Source organism: Musca autumnalis, unplaced genomic scaffold (assembly GCF_047663935.1).
Source record: "Musca autumnalis isolate F117 unplaced genomic scaffold, ASM4766393v1 scaffold_45, whole genome shotgun sequence".
NCBI lineage: Eukaryota > Metazoa > Arthropoda > Insecta > Diptera > Muscidae > Musca > Musca autumnalis.
In genome coordinates this window covers 39151-51365 of record NW_027412033.1, presented here as the reverse complement: position 1 = coordinate 51365, position 12215 = coordinate 39151, and the positions used below count along the sequence as shown (strand labels likewise).

At 35.8% G+C, this 12215-nt stretch overlaps 2 protein-coding genes across 2 annotated transcripts; both read left to right on the top strand.

Annotated features, from left to right (window-relative positions):
• The first annotated feature begins 297 nt into the window (after positions 1 to 297).
• LOC141404574 (single-strand selective monofunctional uracil DNA glycosylase-like) lies at positions 298 to 1170 on the top strand. The gene is made up of 2 exons (XM_073988033.1): positions 298 to 618; positions 677 to 1170. The coding sequence occupies exons 1-2, from the start codon at positions 313 to 315 to the stop codon at positions 878 to 880; spliced, it is 510 nt and encodes a 169-aa protein (XP_073844134.1). The 5' UTR covers positions 298 to 312; the 3' UTR covers positions 881 to 1170.
• Positions 1171 to 10605: 9435 nt separating this feature from the next.
• LOC141404572 (single-strand selective monofunctional uracil-DNA glycosylase-like) lies at positions 10606 to 11355 on the top strand. The gene is made up of 2 exons (XM_073988031.1): positions 10606 to 10905; positions 10969 to 11355. The coding sequence occupies exons 1-2, from the start codon at positions 10654 to 10656 to the stop codon at positions 11338 to 11340; spliced, it is 624 nt and encodes a 207-aa protein (XP_073844132.1). The 5' UTR covers positions 10606 to 10653; the 3' UTR covers positions 11341 to 11355.
• The last annotated feature ends 860 nt before the right edge of the window (positions 11356 to 12215 follow it).

Below are 12215 nucleotides of genomic sequence, written 5' to 3'. Positions count from 1 at the left end.
AAAAGTTATATTCGAAGTTATTGCTGCAAGCACAGCCCAAATGAAAAAAATAGCAAAAAATCAGGTACTAAATTTGACTCAGACTCTGTTTTTGGTAGCTACACCACTACGAATAAAATAGCGTATTGGAAATCCCACTTACAATCATTTTTGAAAAACCGAAGGGAATGAAGTTAATTCATTTACTCACATTTTCGTTTTCCGCTTACTTCCGCTTTACTTCTACAATATTAGAATTTTAAGCGGATAAGATTTCATGAAGCTTCCTCTACTGATCAGTGTATATGACAGCTATGAAATCTCATTTCGGTTATGAATCATGCTAAATTGCAGAATATTTGGCATATAAAGCAAACAACAACACAAAGTGAAATAGCTCAGTCTGAGAATGGCAGTCAACGTCAACCATTATGGGAGCAATTTTATAATTGCTCCAACGAGTTGAACGAAGCGTTAAGACAACGAACACCAGTACTTCAATCTAATTATTATATCTATCATCCGCTGGAGTATGCTGGAGACATTTACCGCAACTTTTTGGAAAAGTGTTTAAATGGACCGAAAAGGATATGGTTTGTTGGAATGAACCCCTCACGTTATGGATCATTACAAACGGGTGTAAGTTCAGAAGAAAAAAATCAATACATTTTTGCTTCCACTTTGAAATAAATTTTAGATTCCCTTTGGAGATATTCCTACGGTACGTGATCGAATGCAGTTGCAAGGTGCCGTAACAAATCCTCCAGAGCTGCATCCTAACATAACAATAACAGGTTTGGATTCGCTGGAAGAGGAAGAAGAAGTAAGCAGTAAACGTTTTTGGAATTTAATTAAAGCGATTTTCAATGATGAAGAAGATTTCTTGGATCGTTTCTTTTAAAATTGCTTCGTACACAACTTTTGCCCTTTGGTATTTATTGACAGCAACGGACACAATGTATCGTTCGAATCTTCGGCCGAAAGAATGCCCACGGAAACAATGGCAATGGAAGAAGCGTGTTTAAACGCATTACAAGAACAGGTTGAATTGTTACGACCAGAGATCATTATACCTGTGGGTTTGTATGCATTCAATATGGTTCAAAGATTGGATTACTATAAAAATGGAAACTGCTTATTAGAGAGGATTCCACACCCAAGCCCTAAAAATTTTGTTTATGAATCCGGCTGGATAAAAATATGTAAGACGGTTCTAATGAACAGCAATATTTACGATATCATTCGAAGCTAAGTCCCAATTTACATTAGGCGAGTTTACTTGCGGCAATTGTCAGTTTGTGGGTGAGAGAGGGTGCTGAGAGGCAAAGGGTTACCATATGCCTCACCTCTCCCTCCTACAAAATGACAATTGCCGCAAGTAAACTCGCCCAATGTAAATTGGGACTAAGTAATTGAAAATTTGAAATTTTTTGAAATCACTTTTAAAATCATTTATAGCCCGTTTCCACGGTACGTCGTTCGTTCTCTATTCGTTGTTCGACCCATAACTACGAATAAATTACTTATTTCCCCACACAAAATTCTATGAACGAACGACGATTTTTCTACGTTGTTCGATTAGAAATACTCTCTCAACGACGAATAAGTATGTCCCATCCCTAACAAATAAGAGAATTTATCGAAAAATATAATTATGACATGTCTAAATTCAAAATTGAAAAATTTGTTGAAAACACAAAAATATTTAGAAAAAAGAAAAAAGATGAATGAAAATTAATGAACTAAACATTTTATACAGATGCAGAAGGAAGATGGTTGTGTTTCCTTCTTAATTCCGCACACATTTCTTGTCCATTAGTTCAAAATCGCGTAAAATATCAGAAGCAAAAGGGAAACAAATAACTGAAAGTCTGTATACACAAACATTGTTTTGACATGTCTCTCTCTCTCTCTTTAATTTTGAAAATAGAACAATTTTAAAATATATTGAAAGTACAAAATTATTCAGAATTTATGGAAAAAATTAATGAAATGTGTGTAGTTAAATATAGAAGATACATTTGAAGGAAAGTCTATTGCTTTTCCTATTCGTTTAATGGATATTTTATGTGTTTTCCGTTCAAATTTTCGTGAAAACAAGGAAACAGAAATGAAGGAAATTTTATTTATGTCTCTGTTAATTACGAATGATGTCGTGGAAACGGGTTAATTCGTGTACGTCGTTCGACAGGCGAACAACGTAATTGAAACGCTCGTGTGAACATGACATTAATATTGATTTGAATTTTCTATACAAAGCAAGTGTACCAAGTGTCAAAATCTTAACGCATTCCCAATGTTTTTTGTATTTTTATCGTATTGTCTAATCAAAATTTTTGAAAAATGTAATTAAATGTAAATTGTTATAAAATGTAAATTGATTTTTTAAATAATGTCCTTCAAGGCTTCTAGAGCCTATAAACGTGAACTTTTATATAATGTACTTCAGGGCTTCACCGACCAGTAATCGTGGATTTTGAAGGAATGTTCTTCAAGGCTTCGCAATCCAATAAAATTAGATTTTTAAAAAATTTCCATCAAGGATTCACGGTCCAATAAACGGGGATTTTTATAAATCATGTCCTTCAAAGCTTCACAGGCCAATAAGCGTGGATTTTTTAAAGAATGTTTTTCAAGGCTTAACAGACCAATAAACGTGGATTTTTTAAATAATGTTTTTCAAGGCTTCATAAACGTGGATTTTTTAAGAAATAATTGTCAAGGCTTCATAAACGTGGATTTTTTAAGAAATAATTGTCAAGGCTTCATAAACGTGGATTTTTTAAGAAATAATTGTCAAGGCTTCATAAACGTGGATTTTTTAAGAAATAATTGTCAAGGCTTCATAAACGTGGATTTTTTAAGAAATAATTGTCAAGGCTTCATAAACGTGGATTTTTAAAGAATATTTTTCAGCTACCCACTGGTAGAGGACCCGCTGACCAACAAAAGTGGATTTTTAAAGAATATTTATCAATAAACGTGGATTTTTCAAGGATTGGCAGGCCAATAAACGTGGATTTTTTAAAGAATACTTTTCTAGGATTGACAGGCCAATAAACGTGGATTTTTTAAAAAATATTTTCAAGGATTGACAGGCCAATAAACGTGGATTTTTTAAAGAATATTTTTCAAGAATTGACAGCCCAATAAACGTGGATTTTTTAAATAATATTTTCCAAGGATTGACAAACCAATAAACGTGTAATTTTTAAAGAATATTTTTCAACAATCCACTGACCAATAAACGTGGATTTTTTAAAGAATATTTTTCAACAATCCACTGACCAATAAACGTGGATTTTTTAAAGAATATTTTTCAACAATCCACTGACCAATAAACGTGGATTTTTTAAAGAATAATAACACTGTGCTGCAGTGAAAGTTTGCAGAGGTTCTGATGCATAAATTCGGTATTGTGGGAGTCCATGGAATACGAAAATATTTTTGGTTTTTTTGGTCACTTCGTTTTTAGATTTTAAAACGGAAAGTGTAGTGAAAAATAGGTTTTCTTGGATTTTCAACTTAAAACGGACATAAATTCTTTTTCCACAACGGACTTTTACAGCTTATTTTTTATTTAAAACGTGAAAATCATGTCTTTTGAACAAGCTAAAAATCGGGTAATAAATAGTTTAGTTATAGTGATTTATGTGTGACAAAAACGCATTAAAAACAGGAAAATGCTTTCCCTCGTGCTCTAGACTGCGCAGAAGACACCAAACTGCGTAATAATTTACCTTTATCAAGAAGAACAGTTTGTTGGCTTTACAAAATGGGAAAACCAATGAATTCGGTTGAAAAATAGATGAGTTATGGCATTTTTTATACTCTCAGCCTTTAGGCTAAAGAGGGTATTTACACTTTGATACGACCAAAAATGTGCCTCATCGAAATAATGGTTTTAGACCCCAAGTATGTTTGTACGATATCCGTTTCAGACAATTTTGAGTAGATCTAGCAATATCCGTCCGTCCGTCTGTCTGTCTGTCTGTCTGTCCGTCTGTCTGTCTGGCTGGCTGGTGCGCACGATAACTCTCGAATGGATCAATCGATTCGGTTCAAGTTTTGGTCCATACTTTGCACATCGTGTAATTTCTACCAAACATAGATGATGTTTCAATATGGACTCAATCGGTCCACTCCTTTGGGTACCTCCCACACAAAATTTCGGAAAAGTTCAGTTTAGGACCTGGTCTCGAATCGCCTTGCTTTTTGTTTACGCATGTTGTATTCGCTGTCCTCTATACGACGCTGTAAGTTTCATTAGGGGCAAGTCCATACTTCCTGAGGAAATAGCCTGAAAGTTACAAAAAGCCCTATGACACCGTGTGTAATGGTTGGAGCGCAAGATAACCCTCGAACGGATCTGCTGATTCGGTCCAAAATTTGGCTTTCGTAATATTTTGTCCAAACTTAGTTCAAGTTCAAAGATGGATTATATCGGTCCACTCCTTCCGGTACCTCCCCTACAAAAGTTCGAAAATGTTCGGAAAATATGTGCGTACGATAACTCTTGAAGGAAGTTACCGATTTGGTCATTACTTTGCACATTATGAAATTTGAAACCAGACTTAGATGAGGTTCCAATATGGACTCAATCGGTAAACTCCTTTGAGTACCTCCCACACAAAATTTCGGAAAAGTTCAGTTTAGGACCTGTTCTCGAATCGCCTTGGTTTTTGTTGTAACATCTTGTATTCACTGTCCCCTATACGAAGGTACAAGTTTCCTCAGGGGCAAGTCCATACTTCCTGAAAAAAATAGCCTGAACGTTGAAAAACAAACCCTATGACACCATGTTTATGGGTGGAAGCGCAAGATAATTCTCGAACAGAAATGCCGATTCCGGACAAAATTTGGCCTTCGTAATATTGTTTCCAAACTTAGTTTAAGTTCGTAGATAAGCCATATCGGTCCACTCCTTTCAGGTACCTACCCCACAAAAGTTAAAAAATATTCGGAAAAATTGTGCGCACGATAACTCTTGATGGGAGTGACCGATTTGGTCCATACTTTACACATTCTCATAATATCTACCAGATATAGATCAGGTTCGAATATGGTCCATTCCTTTAAGTACCTTTTCCGCAAAAATTTTGAACTTTAATCCTAATCAACATTTTTGTCGGTTGATACGACCAAAATTTTGAAACCCCCTAACTACATAAATTTTTTGTGAAAAAAGTGTTCCAATTTGCCCATGCTGAGGGTATATCTCTGTCGGCAAAGCCGACTGATACTTTTTTACTTGTTGTGTTTTAACTTTTTGGGTTTTCCATTTTATTGGTTGTAGAAAAAAGAAGTTATGTTAGCTTTAAGTTGAAAATCCATTTGCGTCCTCCATGGACTCCCACAAAACTGAATATATGCATCAGAACCCCTGCAAAAAAATTTTGTCAACTTTTGTAGCACAGTATAATCGTATAATAATCTAATAAACGTTCAGACGCTCTCTCCATATATTTAATCTACTTAATCTACGGCCGTAAAAAAAGAGAGCGAGCTTTTAGTTTTCCCGCCAAAACCGGCAACGCTCTTTCTGTAATCAAAAGCATTGCCGATGAATGAATCACTGGTTTTAATATTTTCTATTGTTTTCATTTTTTTCATAATGTGAGGTTTTGACTGTTGTTGTTGTATGGAATGCATTTTTCTTATAAGATTCGCGTGGTAGGTGTTTTAGAAATAATTCGTGCTTAATACTCTCGTGAGCATGACAATGCATTTTTGGTGTTGTCATGTAAATTGTGTGATTTGAATCTACAAGTGTCATTGCCATTGAATAGTTTGTTTACGTTTTTGCTCGCTTGGTGAGTGTGTGTGTGTGTATGTGTGTGTATGAACATCTATGGCATTTTGTGTTTATATTTCAGGCACACTTACGATTGTTTATTGTGCGCAACTAGCCAGAACAACATGGGAAAGCTATACCAGACATTAGAATATAATGATTAGATCGTAATGATAGACTTCTAAACAAAACTGATGCACAATTTGAAATATGGAGAAAAGAAATTTCGCTGAAATTAATAACGTCAGAAATGCCCTTGAAAAATATTCTTTACATATGGATCTGATGGTCGTTTGAATAAAATCTACATTACTCGATATTGTTGTTATTTACATGCAAAAGACCGTGGATTTCTGTGCACTGAGTGGAAACAAATTTTAATGGAAAAGCGCGGTAATTATTGCCCAACAAGATTGCGTATTGAATTATATTTTAGTAACGTAAGCTACGTTCCAAAAGCTGTCAATAATCTGCAAGTTTAATAATTTCTACTATTTTTGTTTGCATCCAACAATATTGTTCTATAAGAAGACCTTGTGGTCTTCTATAAGAAGACCTTGTGGTCTTCTATAAGAAGACCTTGTGGTCTTCTATAAGAAGACCTTGTGGTCTTCTATAAGAAGACCTTGTGGTCTTCTATAAGAAGACCTTGTGGTCTTCTATAAGAAGACCTTGTGGTCTTCTATAAGAAGACCTTGTGGTCTTCTATAAGAAGACCTTGTGGTCTTCTATAAGAAGACCTTGTGGTCTTCTATAAGAAGACCTTGTGGTCTTCTATAAGAAGACCTTGTGGTCTTCTATAAGAAGACCTTGTGGTCTTCTATAAGAAGACCTTGTGGTCTTCTATAAGAAGACCTTGTGGTCTTCTATAAGAAGACCTTGTGGTCTTCTATAAGAAGACCTTGTGGTCTTCTATAAGAAGACCTTGTGGTCTTCTATAAAAAGACCTTGTGGTCTTCTATAAGAAGACCTTGTGGTCTTCTATAAGAAGACCTTGTGGTCTTCTATATGAATTTTTGTGGTCTTCTATAAGAAGGCCCTGTGTTCTTCGATAAGAAGATCTTGTGGTCTTTGATAAGAAGAACTTGTGGTCTTTAATAAGAAGACCTTGTGGTCTTCTATAAGAAGTTTTGTGGTCTTCTATAAGAAGACCTTGTGGTCTTCTATAAGAAGACCTGTGGTCTTCTATTAGAAGACCTTGTGGTCTTCTATAAGATGACCTTGTGGTCTTCTATAAGATGACCTTGTGGTCTTCTATAAGAAGACCTTGTGGTCTTCTATAAGAAGACCTTGTGGTCTTCTATAAGAAGACCTTGTGGTCTTCTATAAGAAGACCTTGTGGTCTTCTTTAAGAAGACCTTGTGATCTTCTATAAGAAGACCTTGTGGTCTTTTATAAGAAGACTTTGTGGTCTTCTATATGAAGACTTTGTGGTCTTCTATAAGAAGACCTTGTGGTCCTCTATAAGAAGACCTTGTGGTTCTCTATAAGAAGACCTTGTGGTCTTCTATAAGAAGACCTTGTGGTCTTCTATATGAATTTTTGTGGTCTTCTATAAGAAGACCCTGTGTTCTTCGATAAGAAGATCTTGTGGTCTTTGATAAGAAGAACTTGTGGTCTTTAATAAGAAGACCTTGTGGTCTTCTATAAGAAGACCTTGTGGTCTTCTATTAGAAGACCTTGTGGTCTTCTATAAGATGACCTTGTGGTCTTCTATAAGAAGACCTTGTGGTCTTCTATAAGAAGACCTTGTGGTCTTCTATAAGAAGACCTTGTGTTCTTCTATAAGAAGACCTTATGGTCTTCTTTAAGAAGACCTTGTGATCTTCTATAAGAAGACCTTGTGGTCTTTTATAAGAAGACTTTGTGGTCTTCTATATGAAGACTTTGTGGTCTTCTATAAGAAGACCTTGTGGTCCTCTATAAGAAGACCTTGTGGTCCTCTATAAGAAGACCTTGTGGTCTTCTATAAGAAGACCTTGTGGTCTTCGATAAGAAGACCTTGTGGTCATTGATAAGAAGACCTTGTGGTCATTGATAAGAAGACCTTGTGGTCATCTATAAGAAGACCTTGTGGTCTTCTATAAGAAGACCTTGTGGTCTTCTATAAGAAGTTTTGTGGTCTTCTATAAGAAGTTTTGTGGTCTTCTATAAGAAGACCTTGTGGTCTTCTATAAGAAGAACTTGTGGTCTTCTATAAGAACACCTTGTGGTCTTCTATAAGAAGACCTTGTGGTCTTATATAAGAACACCTTGTGGTCTTCTATAAAAAGACCTTGTGGTCTTCTATAACAACACCTTGTGGTCTTCTATAAGAAGACCTTGTGGTCTACTATAAGAAGACCCTGTGGTCTTCTATAAGAAGACCTTGTGATTTTCTATAAGAAGACCTTGTAATCTGCTATAAAAAAAGACCTTTTGGTCTTCTATAACAAGACTTGGTGGTCTTCTATAAGAAGACCTTGTGGCCTTCTGTAAGAAGACCCTGTGGACTTCTATAAGAAGACCTTGTGGTCTTCTATAAGAAGACTTTGTGGTCTTCTGTAAGAAGACCCTGTGGTCTTCTATAAGAAGACGTTTTGGTCTTCTATAAGACGACCTTGTAATTTTCTATAAGAAGACCTTGTGGTCTTCTACAAGAAGAACTTGTGGTGTTCTACAAGAAGACCTTGTGGTCTTCTATAAGAAGACCTTGTGTTATTATATAAGAAGACCTTGTGGTCTTCTATAAGAAGACCTTGTGGTCCTCTATAAGAAGACCTTGTGGTCTTCTATAAGCAGACCTTGTGGTCTTCTATAAGCAGACCTTGTGGTCTTCTATGGGAAGACCTTATAGTCTTCTGTTGGAAGACTTTGTAGTCTTCTGTAGGAAGACCTTGTGGTTTTCTATAGTAAGACCTTGTGGTCTACTATAAGAAGACCTTGTGGTCTTCTATAGGAAGACCTTGTGGTCTTCTATAAGAAGACCTTGTGGTCTTCTATAAGAAGACGTAGTGGTCTTCTATAAGAAGGCCTAGTGGTCTTCTATAAGAAGACCTAGTGGTCTTCTATAAGAAGACCTAGTGGTCTTCTATAAGAAGACCTAGTGGTCTTCTATAAGAGACCTTGTGGTCTTCTGTAAGAAGACCCTGTGGTCTTCTATAAGAAGACGTTTTGGTCTTCTATAAGACGACCTTGTGATTTTCTATAAGAAGACCTTGTGGTCTTCTACAAGAAGAACTTGTGGTGTTCTACAAGAAGACCTTGTGGTCTTCTATAAGAAGACCTTGTGGTATTATATAAGAAGACCTTGTGGTCTTCTATAAGAAGACCTTGTGGTCTTCTATAAGAAGACCTTGTGGTCTTCTATAAGAAGTCCTTGTGGTCTTCTATAAGAAGACCTTGTGGTCTTCTATAAGAAGACCTTGTGGTCCTCTATAAGAAGACCTTGTGGTCTTCTATAAGCAGACCTTGTGGTCTTCTATAAGCAGACCTTGTGGTCTTCTATAGGAAGACCTTAAAGTCTTCTGTTGGAAGACTTTGTAGTCTTCTGTAGGAAGACCTTGTGGTTTTCTATAGTAAGACCTTGTGGTCTACTATAAGAAGACCTTGTGGTCTTCTATAGGAAGACCTTGTGATCTTCTATAAGAAGACCTAGTGGTCTTCTATAAGAAGACCTAGTGGTCTTCTATAAGAAGACCTTGTGGTCTTCTGTAAGAAGACCCTGTGGTCTTCTATAAGAAGACGTTTTGGTCTTCTATAAGACGACCTTGTGATTTTCTATAAGAAGACCTTGTGGTCTTCTACAAGAAGAACTTGTGGTATTATATAAGAAGACCTTGTGGTCTTCTATAAGAAGACCTTGTGGTCTACTATAAGAAGACCTTGCGGTCTACTACAGGAAGACCTTGTAGTTTTCTAAAAGAAGACCTTAAGAAGACCTTGTAGTTTTCTAAAAGAAGACCTTAAGAAGACCTTGTGTTCTTCTATAAAAAGGCAAAAAATGTTGTGTTTTTTTAGTTTTTTTTTAGGAAAAAACTTATGAAAAATTGCCTTTATTGGGGTCTTCAACTGGGGGGGTCACAAGACCCGCCACACGGACTCGGCGATAGCAATTGCATTGGTCCATTTCAGTAAGCCAATATGAATCGGCCTGCACTTATTGATAGAGAGAAGTCTCTCTCTCTTACCTTTCATGATGTTGGAGGAACCTATGTGTGTGTGTGTAATTTCATACAGCTTCTACTGGGGCATCATTGGTTGTCTTTGTAAATTTTGTTGTTACCAGGTTCGCAATCGTATAACCGTCTCTGAATTTTAAAATAATACTGAAAACAATCATTACTTATTGTTTGTTCAATGCACGTCTTTACTTATTTATAATTGGATATTATTTGAATTGAATGTAAAAAAATTAAATCCGATTGCACTGTAATTATTATTCAGCAACATTCATTCCAGAATCGGCTACATTCGAAGTTTAACAATTTTAATTTTTTTTTGTACAGTGAATACTTTCTAAAACTTGTAAACCTTGCACCAATAAACAAACAAATCCGGCCTTCCCGATTTTTTGGTCGAACCACAATAACCAATATAAGCGTGATAATACAAACTGGGGATGTGGTCCATAATTTGTTTCATTAAAATAATACACTGTTTAGACATCGACGATATTTGCCGACCAGCCACAGTTGCACTCAGAGCAGTGCAGACAGCAATTTCCCATTGGACAGCCAATGGCGCCGTAGTCACCGTACCGTAAATATGTGTGCGTCCCTGCTCTATGCATATGTTAGCTATGATATATGTACCTCTTCGGGAATGAATCGTAATAAATTGAAAAAATATTGTTCATACAAAAGTAACAACAACACAAAGTAACATCGCATAGTCTTATAATGGAAGGCAGCCAGGAAGGTCAACCGCGTTGGGAGCAATTTTATGTGTGCTCCAAAGCGTTGAACGAAACTTTGAGGCAACGAACACCACCATTTCCATGCAATCCCATCTATAGATACATATATACATATCATCCCCTGGAGTATGCTGGCGAAATTTACCGCAACTTTTTGGAAAAGTATTTAAATGGACCCAAGAAGATTTTATTTGTTGGGATGAATCCCTCACGCTATGGATCACTACAAACTGGAGTATGTTCAAAAGAAGAAAAAATATTGCAAAACATTTTTATTCCTAATTTAAATAAATTTTAGATTCCCTTTGGCGATATTGTCACGGTAAGAGATCGAATGCAGTTACGTGCTGCCATTCACAACCCTCCAATGCTGTATCCGAATATACCAGTAACCGGTTTGGATTCACTAGAAGATGATGAAGAAATAAGTAGTACACGTTTTTGGAATTTGATTAAATCAATTTTCAAAGACGAAGAAGATTTCATAAATCGTTTCTTTATAAATTGTTTCGTGCACAACTTCTGCCCTTTGGTATTTGTTGGCAACAATGGATATAATGTGTCATTTGAATCTTTGGCTGAAAAAATACCCAAGGAAACAATGACAATAATGGAAGAGGCCTGTTTAAAAACATTACAAGAACATGTAGAATCTTCTTACAGCAGCTAAAAACAGACAACTATCGCTTTCCACATAAAATAAATATTTCCAATAAGAATGTAACAAAATGTATGATCGCTTAACATCCGAACAACGGATATGCAAATAAAGAAGAAGTAGAATTGTTACAACCAGAAATCATAATTCCTGTGGGTTCGTACGTTTACAAAATGATTCGAAAGTTAACTTACTATAAATATCGAAACTGTGTATTAACGAAGATTCCACACCCAAGTTCTAGAAATTTTGTCCTGGAAACACAGTGGATAAGTAAATGCAAGCAGATTCTAATGGAGGACAAAGTATTTGCCGATATTATCCAGAGCTAAGAAAATGAAAATCGAGTGGACTTTGACATTTCTTGAAATCATGTTCAAAATGGTTTAAGTATCAAGTGTGCCACGTGTAAAAATCTTCACCCATACCAAGTAGTCTCCTTCTGATTTTTTCATGTATTTTTATAGTGTTGTTTAATTAAATTATCATAAAATCGAATAAAAAGTAAATTGTAACATTGGAAAATATTGAAATGTATTTGTCTCTATTGAATTGGAATTGCTGTGAACCAAAATAAATATGTATGCCCTCAGAATTTAGGTTTTTATAAGATGGAAATCCATTTCAGAGGGACGTTAAAAAATATCTATATACATAAAAGAGCTCAGAATCTTGAAATTTTGGGTGAGGGTTGCTGTTGGGGTGTAGGCGTGAGATAGGGCTGGGTTTTTGGAAATTCGGCCTAGAAGGGTACGAAAAGTTCTAAAAGGTACTAAATATGGTACCCTTTGTATTAAGAAAACGGGAAGAGCTAGAATTCTGAAATTTGGAATGAAGGTAACTGATTGATAGTTAGAGGTACCAAAGGGTTTTTGGAAATTCGACCT